Source organism: Penaeus japonicus, unplaced genomic scaffold, assembly GCF_977035675.1.
Source record: "Penaeus japonicus unplaced genomic scaffold, GWHDUDI00000001_assembly GWHDUDI00000003, whole genome shotgun sequence".
Taxonomy (NCBI): domain Eukaryota; kingdom Metazoa; phylum Arthropoda; class Malacostraca; order Decapoda; family Penaeidae; genus Penaeus; species Penaeus japonicus.
This window is the reverse complement of record NW_028234405.1, coordinates 40,076,622-40,099,121: the sequence shown is the minus strand read 5'-3', so window position 1 is coordinate 40,099,121 and position 22,500 is coordinate 40,076,622. Positions and strand designations below refer to the sequence as shown.

At 36.5% G+C, this 22,500-nt stretch overlaps 2 protein-coding genes across 9 annotated transcripts in view; one reads left to right on the top strand and one right to left on the bottom strand.

Annotated features, from left to right (window-relative positions):
• The window catches only part of Sara (Smad anchor for receptor activation), a 47,156-nt gene extending 34,756 nt beyond the window's left edge, over positions 1–12,400 (top strand). For all 7 annotated transcript variants that reach the window (XM_043004211.2, XM_043004210.2, XM_043004209.2 and 4 more), the window contains 11 exons: positions 2,011–2,130; positions 2,316–2,480; positions 3,042–3,226; positions 3,782–3,910; positions 5,623–5,727; positions 6,284–6,434; positions 6,934–7,031; positions 7,138–7,283; positions 7,640–7,760; positions 7,910–8,062; positions 8,233–12,400. In XM_043004211.2, coding sequence (XP_042860145.1) covers positions 2,011–2,130; positions 2,316–2,480; positions 3,042–3,226; positions 3,782–3,910; positions 5,623–5,727; positions 6,284–6,434; positions 6,934–7,031; positions 7,138–7,283; positions 7,640–7,760; positions 7,910–8,062; positions 8,233–8,388 — 1,529 coding nt within the window. In that variant the 3' untranslated portion in view covers positions 8,389–12,400. The remainder of the gene's footprint in view (positions 1–2,010; positions 2,131–2,315; positions 2,481–3,041; positions 3,227–3,781; positions 3,911–5,622; positions 5,728–6,283; positions 6,435–6,933; positions 7,032–7,137; positions 7,284–7,639; positions 7,761–7,909; positions 8,063–8,232) is intronic.
• Positions 12,401–15,717: 3,317 nt separating this feature from the next.
• Positions 15,718–22,500, bottom strand: part of t (C45 family peptidase tan) — a 14,272-nt gene continuing 7,489 nt past the window's right edge. For both annotated transcript variants that reach the window (XM_086532267.1, XM_086532273.1), the window contains exons 2-8: positions 21,748–21,948; positions 19,498–19,695; positions 19,046–19,150; positions 16,994–17,228; positions 16,610–16,847; positions 16,098–16,294; positions 15,718–15,866 (exon numbers count right to left, since the gene is read on the bottom strand). In XM_086532267.1, the coding sequence (XP_086388393.1) occupies positions 15,763–15,866; positions 16,098–16,294; positions 16,610–16,847; positions 16,994–17,228; positions 19,046–19,150; positions 19,498–19,695; positions 21,748–21,834 (1,164 nt within the window). In that variant the 5' untranslated portion in view covers positions 21,835–21,948 and the 3' untranslated portion in view covers positions 15,718–15,762. The remainder of the gene's footprint in view (positions 15,867–16,097; positions 16,295–16,609; positions 16,848–16,993; positions 17,229–19,045; positions 19,151–19,497; positions 19,696–21,747; positions 21,949–22,500) is intronic.

The following is a 22,500-nucleotide window of genomic DNA, read 5'->3' as shown; positions in this document are numbered from 1 at the left end:
TATCATCAGGTGGTCAGTAAAAATGTCTGTTTTTATTCTGATCTTTATTAAGACTTTGTTATTTGTGATAGACTTTGTTATTTTACCTTTTTGTGTTGTTAGTTTTAAGTCCCTTTTTTGTGGTTTGATGCTTGTTAATGTGCAGTTGCATTAATGTGGTTGTTGAATGTGGTTTGAGAACTTTGGAAGACTAAAATATATAGTATGTGTGTTTTAACAATTGTGATTATATGAATATTGAATCAGTTAACATATCCTGGGAGCTGCTGCATTATGACTTGACATGGATAGGGATATGAGATTCAATATGTTCATGCTTAGAATGTTGATATAATTATACTGGGATGAACTTATCTATAGTATAAGTATGAAAGTTTTCTGGTAAATAAATTCTATCGCTTATGCAGATTTACTGCATTAGATAGAATTGAAACAGCTGAACTTACTCAAATACTAATAAAGCTTCCAAATTAACATTTACATATATTCTTAATATGGTATTGGAGTTTAAACATTAAATAAAGATGTAATACAATGATCTGATAGACTTTTGATAAGAAGATAGAAGAACATTATTATAGTGGATACTTAAAAGTTGGCTGAAATGGGAATTATTTATGAAAAAATTAAGTCACATGAACATGTGTATAGTCTTTTTGACAAAGAGAGCTATAATTCTTATTGATTTTATTTGTATGTATAGGAAAGGAGAGTTAAAATGTACAAAAAAATTGCCATACTCTGCCCCACTGAAATTGCCAAAAGAAACATGAATGTGGACTTTTGCATTATTATTAATTAAAGTTTATGATATCTTTATTGTTAATTGTATTTCCATGTTTTATATTTTCATTTTGTTGGCATTATTGGTATCAATGTTATTGTTGCTGATATCACATGACTGTATGTTTTTATCTTTGTTGGTATGAAAAAAATAGTAGTATTAATCATTCTTTGCACTCTTAATTTTTTTTTTCTCTCCTTTTTGGAATTTTTTTATAGATTACATTAACCTAAAGGGGCTTATAAATTATGTCAGAACTGGGATTGTTAAGTATCTAATGCTTTTGTTCCATAATATTCTGAATTGTTTATTGCCTTTAATGTCTTTTTTTTTGTACATTTCCCTCCTCCCCACGAACCAGTGTTTTGGTTCATGAAACTGAATTTGATGGCAATATAAAATCTCATTTTTGTGTCAGCAATTATCAGGCTTAAATATGTGACTATACATGTGAACATGCCTACAAACTTGCACAAATGTATACCTTCGACCTCTTTTCAACCTGAGTAAACATATCACAAGCAAAGAAACATTTATAGAACTTTCAAACACAGAGAAAAAGAAAGAGAGAGAGAGAGAGAGAGTGGGAGGGAGGGTCATATGTGCTGTTGCATAATATGTCTAGCAGATTTACCAATATTCAAATAGACCAAGTAGTCTTGTGTATTATATTACTGTTTATTCTTATTTTCTGTTTAATACATAATGGTATGTTTCTTAACATGGTAGTGGGTATTGTGTGAGTTTTGCTCTGATTTGATAAGATGCATATCCTTCAATAAACTGATAGGGAAAATATAAAAAACATGTTTAACCAATTTGAAATATAATTTGCTATAGCTGTATGGGCACTAACACTTTTGGCTCTGATATCTTAGATTGACATTGATTGGATGCAAGGTGTTTGGAATGATTTAACTTTTGAGAATTATTGAACAGTAGAATGGGAGGTGCATGAGAAAATAAATGCAAGTTAGCCTTCCTCAGACAATGTTAACAAGCTGGCAGAGACCAAATGATGTTGAAATAAAGTTTTAGATATGTGAAAATCAGCCTGGATGCCTGGATGTGAGAATTTTTTTTGTGTGTATATATTTTGTATTGCCCTGTAGAAAGTTAATATCTGTATCTTTTATATCTTTTGATTCTAACCATATTATTATCCATGTTATTGTTTCCATATGCAAAATAATGATGAGGTTAACTGATTTTGATTATTTTTACAGAATATGTCTTTGAAGATAACCCAGATAGTAGCAAGTTGGAAGAGCAAATGAGGGGAGATGGACCACCTGTAGTCTTTGCTGTTCACAAGAATCTTACAGTTCTTGTCAAGATGGTAAAACGTAAGTTTGCATTTTGTCTCTGGCACTATTTGCTTGGGGAAATGTTAAGAATGAATTCTTTTAATTTTTTTTTTCTTTAAAATAAAGTCATTGCATTGCCTATTGATAGGCAAAAAAGTATTCAGATTTGTTAGAATGAATGCACTTATGAAGGCAATGTCTTATGACCTAGTTTATGTTTGCAGTTGAGTGTTGTGTGGGTGTAGAGGTATGGAACATTGCTACGCGAGGTCTGTGCACGGTGGGTCAGGAGGAGATGGTTGTGCTTCTGGAAGTAGCTCCTGGAGAGTCTCATCCCCCAAGGGACATCTTTGCCTTCTTCCATACAGTCTATCAGCAGGCTAATCAAGGTAGGGAGATACTATCCAAGTGCAATAAGAACTTGATTTTATTAAATAAGTTAAGATTATGCCCAAAATATTTTAGATTCAATGAAGGATACATAAAAAATATAATATTTATTTTATTATTAGACTCTCTCTGTGTTTTATATCATTGTTTATTATTTAAAAAATATAGATTAAGTAAAGATTTGTCAATTAACCCATTCGCGCCGGCTGACGTGCTGACACGTTTTGTGGTTTTTGGGTCAGACGCCGGCGACGAGATATTTAGTCAAGGCCGGTGCGCTGGGTTAGCGAGAGGACAGCCCAGGCTCGTGGCTAGTGTGCCCGAGAATCCCGAGGCATTAGGCTTATGCATTTGAAAACCCCGGCATTCCAACGATTTAGAGCCAGAATAGCCTTGGCATGAATGGGTTAATTGGTGATTGTTCTGTGAAAGGAATTTCAGAATTCCCTTATAATTATTTTTGAAATGGATTTAATGTTGGCCCTTTGGATACAAGCTTGCACACTTGCATTATAATGAAAGATATATTGCAAGAATATTATATTATTTTCTTTTTCCAGGGAACTTGGTAACTGAACTAGGACATACCATCTTTACTGAACCAGAAGGATTTTTAGGGTCTCGGGAACATGGTGGTTTCCTGTACATACGGCCCACATTCCAGTGCCTGCGCAACCTAGTGTTGCCACCTTCTCCATATATATTTGCCGTCCTTATTCAGAAGTGGGAGACGCCTTGGGCTAAAGTGAGTAGAAAGAGTAACATTTATATATACAATGTATACTTATATATATGTGTGTGTGTGTGTGTTTGTGTGTGTGTGTGTTTGTGTGTGTGTGTTTGTGTGTGTGTGTGTTTGTGTGTGTGTGTGTTTGTGTGTGTGTGTGTTTGTGTGTGTGTGTGTTTGTGTGTGTGTGTTTGTGTGTGTGTGTGTTTGTGTGTGTGTGTGTTTTGTGTGTGTGTGTGTTTGTGTGTGTGTGTGTTTTGTGTGTGTGTGTGTTTGTGTGTGTGTGTGTTTGTGTGTGTGTGTGTTTGTGTGTGTGTGTGTGTGTGTGTGGTTTGTGTTTTGTGTGTGGTGTGTTGTGTGTGTGTGTGTGTGTGTGTGTGTGTGTGTGTGTGTGTGTGTGTGTGTGTGTGTGTGTGTGTGTGTGTGTGTGTGTGTGTGTGTGTGTGTGTGTGTGTAGTCATTCTTATAAAAAGTGCTTGATTGAATTTTAGTATAGTAAGTGTAGTTGATACAATTATTATTGCTATTTGTATTATTTTTGTTATAATATGTATTATTTTATATATTCCTTAGGTTTTCCCACTGCGTTTGATGCTGCGTATGGGAGCTGAATTCCGATACTATCCCTGTCCTCTAGTGTCTACTCGCAACAGAAAACCAGTCTTTTGTGAGATTGGACACACAATTATGAACTTGTTAGTGGTAAGTTTTGAGCTGATAATATTTGGACATATCACTAAGATTGTATTTAGTGGGAAACTAAAAGTTGCAGTCAGACTTTACTCTCTTTTACCATGTAGGTTATGCCACTCACACTGGGACCTATATTTATGTCACTTATATTTATGCCACTCTCACTGGCTAGATGATAAGGGTGCATCTACACTTTACACACCCGAAAATATATATTTCATTTTCATATATCAGTTTTATAAAAGTTATCACAGTAACCCTAAGGACTTGAAGGATAATGGGTATAGGTCACCTTGCAAACAAAACAACCAAATAAAATCAAAGATTCATTAACCCAGATATCACATCGAGTGGTGGCAGGACCAGCCAACGGGGGTGAGATATTTTGTCATGGCAATCATTCTGGCTGGCATGCTGGGTGATCTGGCGTGTAGCGCTTGGCCATGGCCAGAGCGGGGGAATAGCCCAAGGCGTTAGCATACATGATATATGATATGTAATAATATTGTGTGGGGAGGGGGAATGGGGTAGGAAGGGTGGAAGAGGTTTGCCTGCATGATTCATACACAACACTTTACCAGCATTCCAATTTCACTCTTACTACATTCCATTCACAAGAAGAAAGCCCGCAGGGAGAAGAGGATCTACTAGTGGCATAGGAATATAAGGATGATATGGTGGCTTTAGCTGGGCGAACTTGCAAAGGAAAGACATAAAATAGAATAAAAGGTTTTGTCACAGAACACACATAAATAATTATGTAGTTGTATAAATATAAAAAGACAAATATCTATTATGAGGTAACTATGGTATATGTTATATGATAGGAAAAAGTGGGAGTAGAAAGGAAGGTGGGCATTTGCCTGCTTGAAATATGCCAAACAGCATCAGAATTACTATTTCACACACGCTACATTCCATTCACAACAAGAAAGCATCAGGGAAGGGAGGGCCTACAAGGGACATGGGGATATAGGGCTGATATGGTGGGTGTGATTGGAGGAGACTTGCCAAACTTAGGTGAAATATTAACCCTTTGACGACGGTGTGTCACACCCGTGTGACACAGCTAAATGCCAAATTACGGGGGCAACACACCAGTTTGACGTTCCCGTTGCAATATTGCATAGGCCAGGTGTAGGGGGTTTCCACTTATCGCCAGCCCATTGGGATTGGGTTAACCCATTCACGCCGGGGGCATTCCAGCCTTGCATGTCACAATGCCGGGGCTCTCGAACGCATAGGCCTAAATCAGTTAAATAAATGACGCCGTATCATGTCCCCAGCGAACGGGCCTAGAATGCGCGGTACAGTAGTGTACCACCCGTCGCGAGAGGGTTAATAGACACAACATAAATCTCATTGATAATGAAAAAAGGCACTGAAAAGAAGCCTGCCAATTTTTGACAGTCTCCCGCTTGAGTGTAGGACTGAACGCACAGGCCCTGTTACACCAAAATTGTGGCAAATAGGACAACAGGGATTACAGAAAGGAATATTTCTTATATGATTAATAATATTCAGCTTTACATTGTAAATTCCCTTACTCACAAAAGCAAGGAAGTGGCTTCTTTCAAAGGATTTTTATAAAATGAATATAAGGACGTAAGATTTATTTCAGGTAAATTTATGTTGGAAAAAGAACATTACTTTGTATTACTCATTTAGTTTTTAGTGTTATATTAGTAGTTGTAAACATGGATTCCCTCTGCTTCTTTCAGGATTTCCGAAATTATGCCTACACAGTTCCTGCAATTGAAGGCTTTGTAATCCACATGGAAGATAAGAAAACCAGCCTGCTCTTCCCAAAGAATAGATATGAACAGGTAACTTTGCTGGTATTTTATACATTATTATTGTTGATATTATTTTTCATTCACAAGGTTATATTTGTATAAAAAAAAATTCTCATTTATGATTTTATTGGCAAAAATCACTTATTTTTTGCCATTTTAATCTAGTGTTCTTCCATATACGAGGATTTTACTATGAGTCCACTCTTTCTGTCCCCCACTAATTTTGTTGCTCTACAGCTATCTGTTCCTTTATCTCCTATCTTAACCCATTCCCGACGGGGGAATTCTAGCCTTGAATGTCCAAATGCCGGGGCATTCGAATTATTAGGCCTAAATCAATTGAATGGCTGGCACAATACTGTGCCGCCCGGCAACTGGGCTTTTGAATGCGCGGTACACATGCTGTACCACCCGTCCTGTGTGGGTTAATAACAATACCATTCTCTCCTTTCCTGCAGAGGATTGTCTACAGCCTATACCACTCTGACATTTCATGTACTTCTCATTCATTCCTTTCCTTTACCTCTTTTCTTGAGTGATGTCATTGCCAAAGTCCTTAATTAATGGAAATGTTATCTCTTCCAAGGTGGCCAAAGCTTTAAGTAACAGCAATGACCATGTTCTTGCTCTGGGGGCAAACTTCAGTCCACAAGCAGACTCGCATTTAGTCACTATTGAAAACGATGATGGAAACTATTCTACTCAAGCCATCAATATACATAACCGACCACGGAAAGGTTTGTTCCCTGTCCATGTGTATTAGAATATCATAAAACATTCACTGTAATAATAAACATATAATGATTGATCATTGTTTCAGCAAAAGGGTAGTTTGCAGTGGTAAGGGAAGTTATACATGAAACTCTTTATATCTGGTCATTAGTTAATTTATGGTATTGTAGTATTTAAACACTGGAGTGTAACTGTAGGATGCCAGTATTCATGGGAAGTCATAAGTATATATTTATTCCATCATTAGTATATACTCATAGATTTACATTTGTATAGACACATTTTTCTTCCCTTGTGAAAATAGTATAAACAAATACAAAAACCTTTTATCACCCTGGTGAATAGCCCGTGTGAAATGCACTCTGAAAGGCACAGCGTGGCATTAACTTTGAAATAAATAAATCTGGAATGTTTTAGATTTTATTGATGAAGATGCCAAACTAAATAACTATTTCATCATTAATAGTTTAAGAAGGAATAAAGATAATTATTCTTCCATTTCAGTGACTGGTGCAAGTTTCATTGTATTTAATGGAGCACTGAAGACCACCTCTGGCCTGTCTGCTAAGTCCTCCATTGTAGAAGATGGTCTGATGGTTCAGGTACATTTACTTAGATCTTTTATACCGTGACTAGATGAGTACATCTTAAAACACAGTAGGCAACAGTATGACCTTGCTTCTCATTTGAATCTGATTTTTCCTACAGATACCAGCAGATATGATGACGAAGCTGCGTGAGGCTCTGCGTAACATGAAGAATTTTGATATCCCATGCGGTCCCATCTCAACTAGTATGCCAGATGAAGTTGTTTCCATTGAGTGGACTACTGATGACAAAAACTTTAATGTTGGGTTAGTTTTCTCTGCAGTCTCTTAATATATTATTTCTACAAAGTGTATTTCCAAAGAAAATGTTGAATGGTAATGAGAAGTCAAAGAATAATTTTGAGTTACAAGTATCCTCTGCTCATTCACCAATTGGAATATGCCAATTCACAACACCTTTCATCCTGATCATTAAGATGTATTATGGATTATTCAAAAGAATGATGAATTATTTGACATTTTCCTTGTTTTTCTTTTTCTGTAGTCTCATTTTTAATGACATTTGATAGAAGTTAATATTATTTTTCTATACTTTATTTATTAACTGGGATTTAGTTTATATATTTTTTCCCATTTTGTAAAGCTTTTAATCCCTTCTACAGTATCAAGAGTCCAGTGGATGAGAAACAGATGGATGGCATCCCATCTGTCAAAATCCACTCAGGCACAGACTATGTTAGTAATGCCCACTTGATAAGATGGACAGAAGTTTTTATTATGCAGGTAAGACCACTCCTTTCTCATACTGATATATTGGTGAGCTTGTTTTATTTTATATTTGTTTGAGAATTTATGTGCATATATTTATTACATTTGTTGATTTGTTTTAATTACTCATTTCTTACTGAAAAGCATTTGCAATGTAATTACAGGGTGAAACCAACAATAGCAGTGATGTTAATTTGAGTCGTCTCTCAGAAGTCTTGGCAAGAGCCTTTTGTGTGGCATTAACTCCACATCTGTCAGACTTGTATTTAAATGGACACTCCCGCCTTGGATTACGGGCCACGGTACATCAAGACAATGTAAGTGCCTTTACCACAAATAGATTTTACTCTTGTGTTGTATTGGTTTCTTTTGCTATTTCCTTTTTCCTCTGTGTTTTTTTTATTTTTTATCCTGTATAAGTTTGGATTGACATAGATCCAAGGAAATTATGCATGTGGAAGAGCTCATTTTGCCTGTGTTATTTCAGGTTGGCTATGAAGCAGGGAGCAGCGGGAACAGGCTCCCAGCTGCGTGTATGAATGATCTTGACATGGAGTTGATACCTGTAATCCACAGAGCTGCTGCCAATATTACTGACCAACCCATTATACTGGAGCTTGTATTTCACATTATGGAGCAGTAATGTTTACCCAAGCACTTTCTGTGTAGGAGGAAGGAAATTTGCACGAAAATAAGTAATGTAAAGTACTTATTGCAGCCTTAGTGGCTAGAGTAGATATTGCAGCAGGTCAGGCAATGTTATTGCATTCTCTAGTGCTGTTGGTCAAAGTAAAGAATTGCAGACATTTCATATATGAATTTGCTGTAATATTTCACAGTATGTATGATTACATATCTATTTATTTGTATGATTTTTATTTTGAATATATCTGATGTTGAATTTTCATATTTTTCTTCATTTTATTATTTATTGCTTATATCCATAATTATTTACTTTAGTACTGGATGGGTATTGATATGAGCATCATTGTATGGGTAATTATCTCAACTATTGCAGATATTAGTAACTTAGAAGTATGCACCTATGAGACATATCAAGCAAAAAGGGTGCGGTTGTCTCAGTTGAGTTTTCATAGTCGCATTTTTTGTCTATATTGATTTTCATTCTTGCCAGAGTCCTCTGAAACAGCCCCCTAGTTTCCACATACTTCATGTGATTTTATTGTTTTGCTGAGCCAAATCAGAAATGGAAGAACAAAATCCAACATGTGATTTTTATAAATCTTAAATTTAAGTGTCCTAAAACCCTGTCAAAAACTGTCAATAAAGCATATGAAGGTAATTTTTAAATATTATTTACTTAAACTTTAGGTAATTTTATCAACAATGGAAACATTAAATTATTTTTTAAGACTGATTTTTGGATATCTTCAGAAATTTGTGAAACAGGCACTCTGTCGTCCAGTTTTGAGAGCTTGGGTGTGGCAGTGTGGGGTAATCTGTAGATTTGTGATTTCATATATAAATTGTCCACAATTAAAGCCCTTTCTTATTGGCTACCTCTGTTCCAAATTGGTTATATCGCCCTTGTTGCATGAAAAGTCTCATAATTAAGTGTATTTTAGCGAGATTCTCCTTTCGAGCTGAGCTTAACCCAAGGTTCTGTAAACAGGACAGCATTCATGAGCTTGAGCTTCCAAGGTAAAAAGGGCTATAGAAAAACTACAAATTAAGCATTGCTAATCAAAAAAAGCCCAAAAAACAACAGTAGAATCCTCTTAGAATTAGTGAATACTCCTTTGTTTTTACTCATTATTAAGCAAAACCTCATAATTATCACTAACATAAGCTTGCACACTCACATATATCTGGTAGATCTCTAAATATCCACTACTCTATTAGGAAATTGTCAACCATCATTGTTTAGACTTGACATCAAAATCTGCCTTAACCCACTTCAGAGATGGGTTTGTGAAGTCTTTGGATGGGAGTTTGTTATTCATAAAATATAAAGCTGAATGCTCAGAAACCACACCAACACACTGAAATCTTGAAAAGTGACCCTCGCTAAAATGCAATGCTAGAACAAATTATAAAGCAAGTTTATATGGTGACATAACAGCCACTGTGTGTGTGTTAAAAGGGCCATTTGCTAGATAATAGTTTTCAATCTTTTGCGGTATTTCTCTCTTTCCTTTCTTTTTCATTTCATTTTTCCCCAGACACAGCACTACATTTTTTTCCTGAAATCTTTACAATAGATTCATTTATAGATTATGATTCATTGTTAAGATGAAATGTTGATATGTTATTCCAGTCACCAGTATATTGTTTATTGCACAGAAAAATTGGTTGTATAAAAAGGGTATTTACGATAAGTGTTTTTTCTCTTTTTTTCTTCTTGGATCAGGGATTGGAAAAGGATATAGGGTTTTCAGTAACATCAGTGGAATTAGCTATATTTTTTTTTCTTATATAAGTTGTGAAGGTAATTTGATAACTTTATGGTGCTGACCAATCATTTTCTTTACAGCACATCAACATTTGTAGATATTAGTTACATATTTCAAATCATACTTGCTGTAGATTTCTTCATAAATAGACTTTTTTCCAAGTCACACAGATATTGCCTATTGAGAGTTGTATAAACTGTATAGTTCAGTATAATATTAAATGAGATACAGATTAGATATTTTGATTAATATAGTAGAATACATCAATAAGTTATACATTGATCAATATATACATGTGTATGCATACAGCCATATATAGCCTCATGGGGACACACACACACACACACACACACACACACACACACACACACACACACACACACACACACACACACACACACACACACACACACACACACACACACACACACACACACACACACACACACACACACACACACACACACACACACACACACACACACTCACACACACACACTCACACACTCACACACTCACACTCACACACACACACACACACACACACACACACACACACACACACACACACACACACACACACACACACACACACACACACACACACACACACACACACACACACACACACACATATATAGTTATTTTGTAGGGATTATCAAAAAGTTACTAGTTATGTATATGTGAGGTGAAATAGATTGTACTTTTTTAGTGAAGAGAATATGAAGATGTTTATTGAATGATATGATATTGTACTATGTAAGGGAATGAGTTATGATTATGCCACTAAGGAAGTTTGGTAGTGACAGATAGTGAAAGAGCTACTATAGCAATTAGAAGAGGTAGAGAAAAGAAAAAGTAAAGTCTCTCTCTCACTCTCTCTCTCTCTTTCTTTCTTTCTAATTATTTTTCTCTCTCTATCTCTTTCTAATGTAATTTTGCAAATGATGAGTGGGTTCACAAACTGCTTCAGAATCTACATTTTATAGTTATTTTTCATGGAGTAATTAACTATTGTATGTTTCACTACAGTTGTTTTTAGCTATTCAATTATAGACGGTACCACATGTCCTTAATTTCTCGTACGCATTTTACTTGTTATATATAGTATATTGATAGAAACTGATATACTATGTTGAAGCATTATTTGTGATTACATATGTAATCAGAAGGGAACTTATGATGTCAGGGAAGCACTGTAATAAAAAAAGACGCAGTTACTTACCAGTAGAAAAACATTTAAGACAACAATAGGCAAAATGAGGAAATATTTTACATGTGCAATTGTATTATCTTTGTTTTTCCTTTTCTTTCATTTTGTAATTATTTAGGTTATTGCTTTGTGAATACTATAATTCTTAAACATTTTGATGTGTGGAGAGGACCCTTATTTGAAAATGTAGCAAATGTGTTTTATATTTATTTTCCCCCTCTATGTTAAAATGGAATGTTCTCAACAGCTAGATATCATAATGGGTACAAAACTTTGCAGCCATTGATTTACCCTCAAATGCATCACGGAGTAGTTTTTTTCCAAACCTTCTGCTCCTTTTTAAATATTATTAGTAAATATGCAGCAAATTATAATGCAAATGGTATACTTTTTTTTTCTTATGTAAACTTAATGGAATACTTAGTTCTCATCCATAAAGAGTGACTTAACTACCATTGGTAGAGGGTGAAAAGATGCTCTGGTAGTACAGGCTTCTTTTTTTTCTTCTTTTTTTTTGCAGCTGCACATCAGGTGATATATAACAGAATTCAGTAATCTGTTATTTCTGAAAAGATTTTTTTTTTACTTTTTTTTTATTTTTTATAACAGCCATTAAAAAAATACCACCCTACTGTTCTGTTGCAGCTTTTTCCAATTGGATGAAGAATTATACTTTTATTTTTAAAAATTCTCATAGAATTCAGACTCTGCCCGTTTCCACTGTATTTGATTCCATCTAATGCTGAACTCGCTCTGATAGGGTTGTTATTGAGCTGCCTCAAGTACAGGACACTGTCAGGGAGCCAACCTGTCGTATCATTTTAATATCAAACATTGCAACTTTTTTGCCAATTGGCCAGAGATTATATTATTGTAAATGGTAATTTGCAACGCTAACTGTATGGGTAGATATGTTATAAAGAGTGATTGTTTATTAATTATGAAATAATTCAAATTAAGAGTACATGTAGATATCCATATAAATAGCATAAATTGTGATTATAATAAAAATGTATACATGATATCTATTAAGTTGTTTTTATTTCCAAAAGAAAATGTGCAAATTTAAAGTTATTGAAAAGTAACAAAGTATTCTGCTTTTATAGAATCTGGAATTTAGTTCCAGTAACAAAAATATATTGATGCTCAAATATAACAAGCTTGCAGTAATCTCTGGAGGCAGAGGAATAAAGTCACCAAAATTACAAATTTAATTTTCAGATATTTAAGATGTGATAGGCAAAACATTATGAGCATATACATGGTATTGAAAAAAATTATCATGATTATTTGTAGGTAAACCTCCACTGTAGTTGAGTGAAAATATTTTGGTGCTTGTCTACCTCTGAGTACCACAATTGAAGATGACAAAGTATTTATGGAATATCCATATAGTTTGTTTATAGTAAACTACCGATTGTCAAAAACAGGAATAAAATCAAATGAAGTATATGATCTGAGAGCATATAATGTACAGTAAGAGACTAAAATGTTTGGCCTATCTGGAAAGGGAACTATGCTGATGACAGGCAATATCTATATTAACACATGCAACATTGGCTTTAACTATGAAGATTTATGAAATAGCTAATAAAAATTGAATAAGTCCAACAATTCATGCATTGGGATATAAAACCAATATGTTGTTATCCACTGTTTTGGGAAGTTAACTTCCTAATCCACAGGTAGTGAATTAAGAAGGGAAGTCTTTAGTGACTGTGATGAAAGGCCGTCTCAGGAATATCATTGAGTGCTGTAATTAAATAGTTTTGAAGCTTATATCGTAATGATTTGCAGGACCTTAGTAAACAATATATACCTACTTGCTCCTATGAGCATTGTAAATACAAAATTGTGTTCTATTTTTGGTTATATCTTATTTACACAAACATATATTTTTACACAAAGTTTTATTTTTTGTCTTGGCAATGATGTGCAAACTCATTTTCATCTTCCTGCTGTTCAAATTTGTTGGGCAGCAGCAGAAGTGAAAGTGGCTGTAACAAGCGTGTTTTGGTTATTTGTGGTTATCATGATGCTTCTAATAAATTTAATGATATACTTGTTATCTTGCTCTTCTTTTTGTTGTTTTGTTTACATCGGATCTTGTTTAGACTCGCTTATTAGAACTGTAATATATTTTCATACTTGGAATATTAAATTCTTCATGTTTATTTAGAAAATTCAATGAAGTAACAAAGTAGCTTTTGGTGTCTTTAGTGATTAATTAACCTTATCTTCTCTTTTTGTCTTGGTAGAGCTGTCTCTGATCACATTTACTTATTCAGCATTTGTCGGGCTTATATTTAACGTCCACCATAATTTAATTCTGAGAATCACTTCTTAGATGAGAGGATCATTGCATGACCAAACCGAGTTTCCCTGATGGATAACCGAACAAATTTCTAAAAAAAAAATTGTCTGAAGTCTGTAACTGTGAGATTGGGTGCTGCCATATTGTATTTCTTTAACTGAAGTATAGTGTTCAAGGGACCTGACACGTTAAAGGGTTGCAATTGGGAGATGCATAGCAATGGCAAGCCTTGTTTAGCAAGCATTAATTACAATAACCGTGACAGAAGTCATTACGGACATTTGTTACTGACTTTCGTCCCTCTTCGGCTTAGCAAATGTCGACACGTTCGTGATTTGTGTACAAACATATGGATAATGAGGATTTCATTTTCTCGCCCAGTGTTTCAACTTTTTTTTCATCATTAGGCTACCATTTTAGTATATGTGTGAGTTTCCTTTTATCAAATAATAATCGTTTGATTAAAAGTTTTAATGGTGAGGATTTAATATGAAGAAGGGGACAAGAGATCTATATTCAATGGTTTGTAGAGAGAGAGAGAGGGAAAGAAAGAAGGAGAGAGAGAGAGAGAGAGAGAGAGAGAGAGAGAGAGAGAGAGAGAGAGAGAGAGAGAGAGAGAGAGAGAGAGAGAGAGAGAGAGAGAGAGAGAGAGAGAGAGAGAGAGAGAGAGAGAGAGAGAGAGAGAGAGAGAGAGAGAGATTGTATATAAATTTTATGTAATCAAACTTATATTTTTTCAGCCCTTTTCCTCATTTTCTTGTTATCTTTTTCCCTATATTTAGGTATGTGTTCAATATGTTAGCGAACGATGCAAGAACATGGTGTAAACGACGTAGAAATAAGAATAAGCTTTATTTTAGCAGTATGTTCAGTATCAACGTGTACTGTGACAATGCATCTGAATTTTTATCTATCACATTCAGCACAACACTATTACACATATTAAATTACTTTGGCTTAAAAACAAAGTAATCACAGTCAGGGGATAATATTACTGTGATTAAAGTAAACCGCATGTGAAAATAAGAGAGCGAAATGACGAGATTCACGCATTCATTATGTCTTTTTTTTTTCTTCTTCAAATAGCGTTATACCAAACAGATTACTGCGCACATACATTGAAATCATTGTAGTTGAATCCAACTATAACTATCACAAATTGACACTGACACTCATGTACAGATCAAAGAACTAACCATTATTCTTTAGGACACTAAGCAAACTAAAGGTTACACAGAGACGTTGAATATAGCAAGATTACAGGGCCTGCATCTTGGGGGAGGGAAGGAGACCCTGACTCTGACAAGTTCAGGCATGTTCCAATCTCGTCCTCGCTTTCAGCCCGCGAAGGAATGATTTAGTTGGCGACTTGCAACCGCGGCGTGGGAGGATGCACACAGGTAAATGCGCGATAACCAGTTGCATTTGTTTATTTGTTGTGGATCTTGCGACATTGTCCCAAAGTATGTATATGTATATATATATATATATATATATATATATATATATATATATATATATATATATATATATATATATATATATATTACATTTATACATATATACACACATACACACACACACACATACGCACACACACACACACACACACACACACACACAATATATATATTATGTATATATGTATGTATATATATACACTATATATATGTAAGTATATATACATACATACATACATACATACATACATATATATATATATATATATATATATATATATATATATATATATATATATATATATGTATGTATGTATATATCACCCTGCCCCAGCCAGTCTGGGTCAAGGTCTGTGGCCAGCGGAGGTTCTGAAGTTCAACTTTAAGTGTTGATTCAATAACGTCTGTTCAGGCCGAAGGAGGCACAGTGTTAGGTCTTTGGCTTAAAAAGAAAATTGCTCAGCAGATAGGCTTATTGGTGACAAGAGAAACGAATTTTGTCCTAGAGAACTTTCTAAAGGTTACAGTATTCTGCCCACGCGTTGATTCGGGTGTGGGGGGGGGGGGGGGGCGTCCCGCGAGTCAGAATCCTTCGAGACACTTTCAGAATGTATAATTAGTTGAACCATTTGAAGACGAGAGGGAGCGAGAAGAGCGGGTCGGAGGAGCGGGGGTTCTTCATCCAAAGCGTCCACGTCTTTTCCTCCAAGTCGAACACACCTGCATGGTTGTTATGACATGTTAGCGTATACCCTTATATATTACAACGGATGAATTTTAAATCCTATCAATATGGTACATGTGGTACAGCTTATAGGAATAAGATTTTCTTTGCTTCTCTACACGAGATGACATACTAACACCATCTTTTGAATATCGTATTATATCATTTGTATCATTATCATTACTAGGCAGTAATTTATTGAATCAAAGGAAGCCTTTGGCACACACCGAGCGTGACGGTCTTCACGAAGTCGGGATCTCCGCCTTCCCTGAAGAACGGGTAGGTGGCGTCCTCAGTGTCGGAGAGCAGAGCCAGTAAGGACTCGCGTGACGTGGGCGGGCAACAGCTATGTGCGCGGGTGTGTCGATGGTTGCTGCTCTCCATACAGAGCCCCTCGTCCTCCGGTACTTCCAGACGCAAATACCTGGCGAAGGTCGAGGGATGTTAGGGTATAAAACTTATGTAAACTTTCCACTGCTCGAAAACCTCCAATCTAGGGATTCTTTCAATGGCAATGAATTAGATTTCGATTCCATGAAGTATACCCACTGGGATCTTTCTATTCAATTACGTTCATTGCTTTAAATGAAAGAAACGGACAGCCATAAAACCATTTCTTCCCAAATTACAGTAACCTCCAAATCATCACCAAATATAAATGTCTCCTTTGTTTGTATGTGTCAGTTGTACGTGCTAGTTATTAGTCACAAAAATCTGTAAGCAAAAGGCTGATGCTCACTTGTTTGTATGTAGCAGGTGCTCCCCGGGACTTATGGTGAGAATGGACATAGGGCTCTCGTCACCGTCTTCTGCAGGTCCCACCTCGGCGTTATGGAACAGGTGGTCGCCTTCTTGCCTCGTGAAACTCATGTTGACACTGAAGCCGTCGGCAGAACCCGTCCCTCGGTCGCGCAGAATTTGCTGAGCCTGCATCATCGTCTCGGCAGCCAAGAGAGCTCGGCACAAGAAATGGCGGGCTGGGAACACGGAAGTTATTCCAGGTAAGCAAGGTGCTATATGTTTTTAAGAAATAATAAATACGATATTTCGTAAAAGACACGTTACTTGACCAAACTTAGCGCGTAATCTCTCAACCCAATTACCGGAATTCTACCGAACTCACGTGTTTTTCCCGCCAGAACCTTCTTGGGGCTGATGACGTTGATGGAATAGACGAGACCGTGGTGGTTGTAGCCCATGCAGAAGCCCGGGAGATGCCCCGCGTAACACAGCGCCGTGAAGCCCTCCGTCTTCGTCCCATTCTTGCCCTGTGGTTCTTCCTCCTGGATGTGGGCGCTCACCAAGTAGGCGTGGTTCAGGGTCTCAGGAAGGGCGTCTTCCGTGTGGCCGAGTAGCACCTGCAGCAGAGGATGTATTGATAGTGTACGAATATTGTTCACGAATTTGTAACTCATTACCGACTGATGTTGTCTATCTGGGAGCATTTTTGGATATACTTCTGAGAGCAACACCTTAACACCCATACGTAGGGGCACACACACACCCACACCCACACCCACACCCACACACACACACACACACACACACACACACACACACACACACACACACACACACACACACACTAGCGCAATTTTCATTGCCAAAATCTGATTTTTTGTTGTTTATTTTTTATTTTTTATACTACACATTATAAAAGATGAACTACTCGAATCAATAATAAATGTTACACATAATAATGTTCTACATTCTAAGATCCAAAATAAACAAGGTTTCCTCTAAACATCTAATGAGCTTCAGAGAGGGAGAAAAGAGAGAGAGAGAGAGGGGGGGGGTGGAGGGGAAGGTATATGTATGTTTATGCGTGTGCTAATTATTAGTATGTACATGAGTTCTAACTCTTCTCTTGATTGCATGTAGATCATTATCATTATTCTTATCATCAATGTCATCATTATTATCAATTTTTTTTTCATTATCATTATCGTCATCCTAAGTACCAGTGCCATTATCATCCTTATCAACACATCTTAAAAATCACTATTGTTGTCTTTTGTTGTTTTTATTGTTATATCATTGTCAATGTCTGAAATATAATAATTCATTTGGCCTGTAGCAAACTCGATTTATAATACTAATAAATATTGGTGTTTCCATACTGTACACAGACATGGAACGTCACATAAGCATGACACAAAAACGTATAATAGGCTGTGCATAATCAAATAAGACTGCTTAGGCCTGGCAACGCAGGTAAGCTGCCAAGACAGGGATTTTTACCACCTCATTAATATTTGTAAAACCAAATTTCGTTAATCGGATTAAATGTCCGTGCAAATTTATCTACATTATGCATTTATTAGTAACCGATTTTTAACAAACTAACATACCATGAGCGACAGCCATTGCGTAAGAGTATTATTGCAACTGGTGCTAATAAGTGACTTATGGTCGCACACAAACCAAGGGTGTTGACCTGCTCGTTCCCACCTCGTGATGGGAACTTTGCGGTCTTCAGCTAAAGACATGTAATTGTATAACACTGCTTTCCCTGTTTGGAAATGGATAGAGCTGTGCTCCTTACGTGAAGAAATGCGTGCGTTCACTTGTCTGTTTGAATATGAGATGACCATTTTGATTTTATATATTTGTCTGTTTATCTATCATGTAACATCACTACAGCAATTGCAGCAAAACAACACCAATAAAAAAATAATAACAAAACAACGATAATAGTAGTAGTAGCAATATCAGGAATGATAATGATAATAATGAAGATGATAATGATGATATCAATAATGATAGTAATAATGTTAACAATAATAACAATAATAACGTTTATTACAGTCATTTTCATTATTGTAATTATGGTAATGATAATAATCATGATAATGGTAACTATATTCATGACAGCTATTATCATTGTCATTGAATGATGGAACTAATAATGATAATGATGGTAAATCCTACCGAAACTAATGGCGTTATTATTGATATCATTACGATGATAATGATGAAAATGGTGATGATTATAAATTTGGATTCTAAAGGACTGCCAAAGCACTTCAGATGAACTGAATTCCAAAAACCGATGAAATAAGTCTGGTGCTTTGCCACATTAATGGCTGTGCTAGAATTACAATAGGAATAAGTCTCTGGCATTGACTTCTCTCTCATTTCTCATGGGAACAGTGAACAAAGCCGAGAGCCCCACCTGACCCTCATGGTTGGAGCAGACGGAAGAGCAGCCGTTTGTGCCCGCTGACCGAGCCTGTCCGGAATTCATGGGCACGATCTGGTCCATGTGCAGAAGCATCAGCTGTGAAGGACAACGGGTTTGCTTCAGAACGTTTTACTTCTTACTGAAATAGCTGCTGAGACATACAGGGGTACAGGGATCTGACTTTACACAAATACTGACTGATAGGACAGTAACTCATGATTAATGTTTTTTTCTACTAAGATAAACATTATTCGCTTGGTTTCCAGATGGAACCTGAGTCATTCTTCACAAATCACTTCTAAGAACCACTTTCATGATGCTAAAAGTATTCAAATCAAATCACATCTACAATTCCGTCGAACTGGAATACCCCACGACACTTAAACACATGTGTATCTCCCTCTAATAGTATTTGCAATACGATAGTCTGACACACAACCTACGTGATGGAAGGGCACTTTAGCGCCGTCAGCCGTGCCCTGGATCTCCCTCACATACTGCGGGTAATTCTTCTGCAAGACGGCAAGGGTCTGGTCGTAGGCCGCCTTGCCCTCGGCTGTATCGTAGGCCGGCAGTAGGCTCTCGTGCAGTTCCTTGAAGGATGCCAGGAAGTCCTCGATGATACCGCGGAAGGTGCGACCCTGAGGAAGAGCCGAGTGGAGATCGTTGTTAATAAGGTTTGGAAAACGGAGAAGAATAAGGAGGAGGAATAAGGATATATGTTTTCGATGTATGCAGGACATACATAACGAAACAATCCGGTAGAAAATTCATTATTAGTGTTAGTAATTGCGGTTGATACTATGTTTTAAAGCTAGAACGATACGAGTACATGTACAGATGTGAATGAGGAGAAAATTTCCTGTCTATTTAGCAGTTGTTTTTTTAAGTCTAAGAAAAGAACTATGGACGAAAGTCTACAGATCATTCACACTGATCAATTTAATCCATCTACATGAAAGAGAGAGAGATAATTATATAGATATGGATATAAATCTGTATCAAATTACGAAAATAGTACGGCATAACCACAGAGACAATCATGTGTGCCTTAGATAACTGATAACTTTCTTTGAAAAAAAAAACGTCTTTATACTTTTTCTATCAGTCTATCCACTAATTGATTCATTGATCTATTTAGTTCAGCTTCATCCTGTTCCTAGTGTGACGTCTGAATTTGAAGTTAAAACCAACTTTTCGTGTTACTTCCGCATGCGGTAACCCTGAGTCCCCGTGCTTTTTGTGCTAGGTTATGGCTTCACCTGCTCGTTCTCGTGGTTTTGTTGTTTTTGGGGACAGGTAACACTACCCCCACCACGCCCCCATTAACGATAAGATAACGAAAGGCAAAAGCATGCCTCTAAAATTTTTTAGTTTTTTTTTTTTAAGCATACGGAAACTTAGACTTCATTAAAAAAAACTACACTCTTTTCTGTGATTTATTGGATGCTAATTTGTTGAAAATTGTCTGCGCTTTGTTTGGACATGAAGGGATGTGCCGCCATGGCCAGTGGTGAGAGTATTTGTCATACGACCTTTTGCAAATACAATGAAAACGTTGAAAAGCATTGCGAGGTTAGTCCTTTTGGGTGAGCTTTTATTTTGAAAAGTAGAAATATCAAAGTAATAGAGGTTTATTACTGTTGCACACACACACACTCACACATACACACACACTCTCTCTCTCTCTCTCTCTCTCTCTCTCTCTCTCTCTCTCTCTCTCTCTCTCTCTCTCTCTCTCTCTCTCTCTCCCTCCCTCTCCCTCTTCTCTCTCTCTCACACAATCACATCACCCACACACTAACCACACACACCACACACACACACAACACCACATTATATATATAATTATATATATATTTATATATATATAATGTATTTATACATATAATATATAATATTATATGTACTTGGATATATGTAAGTATATATATATATAATATATATATATATATATATATATACTATATGTATATATGAATATGCCACATATGTATATTATATATTATATCTACTAACTATATAAGCTATATTATATATATATATATATATATAAATTATATATACAAAGTATGTGTGACGCTGTGTGTGTGTGTGTGTGTATAACCGACCATATGTATATCTTATTTATATATTATTAAAAACTATATACTATCCTTATATAGAGAGAGAGAGAAGAGAGAGAGGAGGATAAGGAGAGGAAGAGAGGGAGACCGATGCGAGATGAGAGAGATAGACAGCGACAGGAGAGAATGAGTTGATGAGAGAGAGAGAGAGAGAGGAGAGAGAGAGAGGATGAAGGGAGGAGAGAGGAGAGAGAGGAGATAGCGGAGAGAGAGGGAAGGGACGATCCGGGAGGCGCGCCAGAGAAAGAGGAGAAAAGAGGAGGACATCATACATGCATCCTACAGAAAGAGAGAGAGATCAAGACAGGACAGAGAGAACAGACAGGGATCCCGAGAGAGAGAGAGAGAGCCGCTTGGCACCGACGAGAGAGGAGAGGAGAGTTGAGAGGAGAGAGAGAGAGAGAGAGAGAGAGAGAGAGAGAGAGAGAGAGAGAGAGAGAGAGAGACAGACAGCGAGAGAGAGAGAGAGAGAGAGAGAGAGAGAAAGAGAGAAAGAAAAGAGCAGGGACATTCATACATGCATCCATAACAAATACATACATATCAAAGAAGCAACAGCAGACTTACAATATCGTATCCGACGTCGTAGTGCGTGCCGCTTGTGTACAGAATGGGCAGCGCGTTGCGGCGGCTGCTGTCAGCTGGGGCAGGCATGATGGCGGAGGGCGCGCGGAGGAAAAGGTTTTAAGGACACTGGTATGTCTCTTCGAATCGGGATGATCGTGGATGGTTGAATGTGTTTTCAATATTTTCCTGACTGTCGTGATCCTGTGAGGAAGGAGAAGAAAAAGATGATAGGTGGTTGTGTCATATAAGTTCTTCTCTTGTCGCGTCAAAGAGGAATCAAGCCCAGGCACTATCTTCGTTAAAGAGCAGCTTACTAGCAAAACCATAATTTCAAGCATCATCATGTATTATTAAACCAATCTACCTTCAAAAATGATTAATAAACAGATGAATGAAAATAAATAAAGGAATAACATTCATCATGGAACGCTATTTTTTCAGTTCTCTTAATGCTTATAATCGCCTTAACATCCCACACAGCATGAACACACGTGCAAACAAAGCTCAAAATAATATAAAATACCTTGCTGTTTCAAATATATAGAGTAAGTGAGCCACAATAGACGCAAAAAACTGACCATCACCAAACAAAAGAAGAAAAAAAAAATGAAGGTTGAGATTAGAAAAGCGCATTTATCCAATGGATTCTTAATATCCGCCCCCTTGTTGCAGCGCCCGAGACTTACAGATCAGTGAAAGAAAATGAAAAAAAAAAACAGTGGGAAAGGAAGGGGAGAAAATGGAAAGGAAATT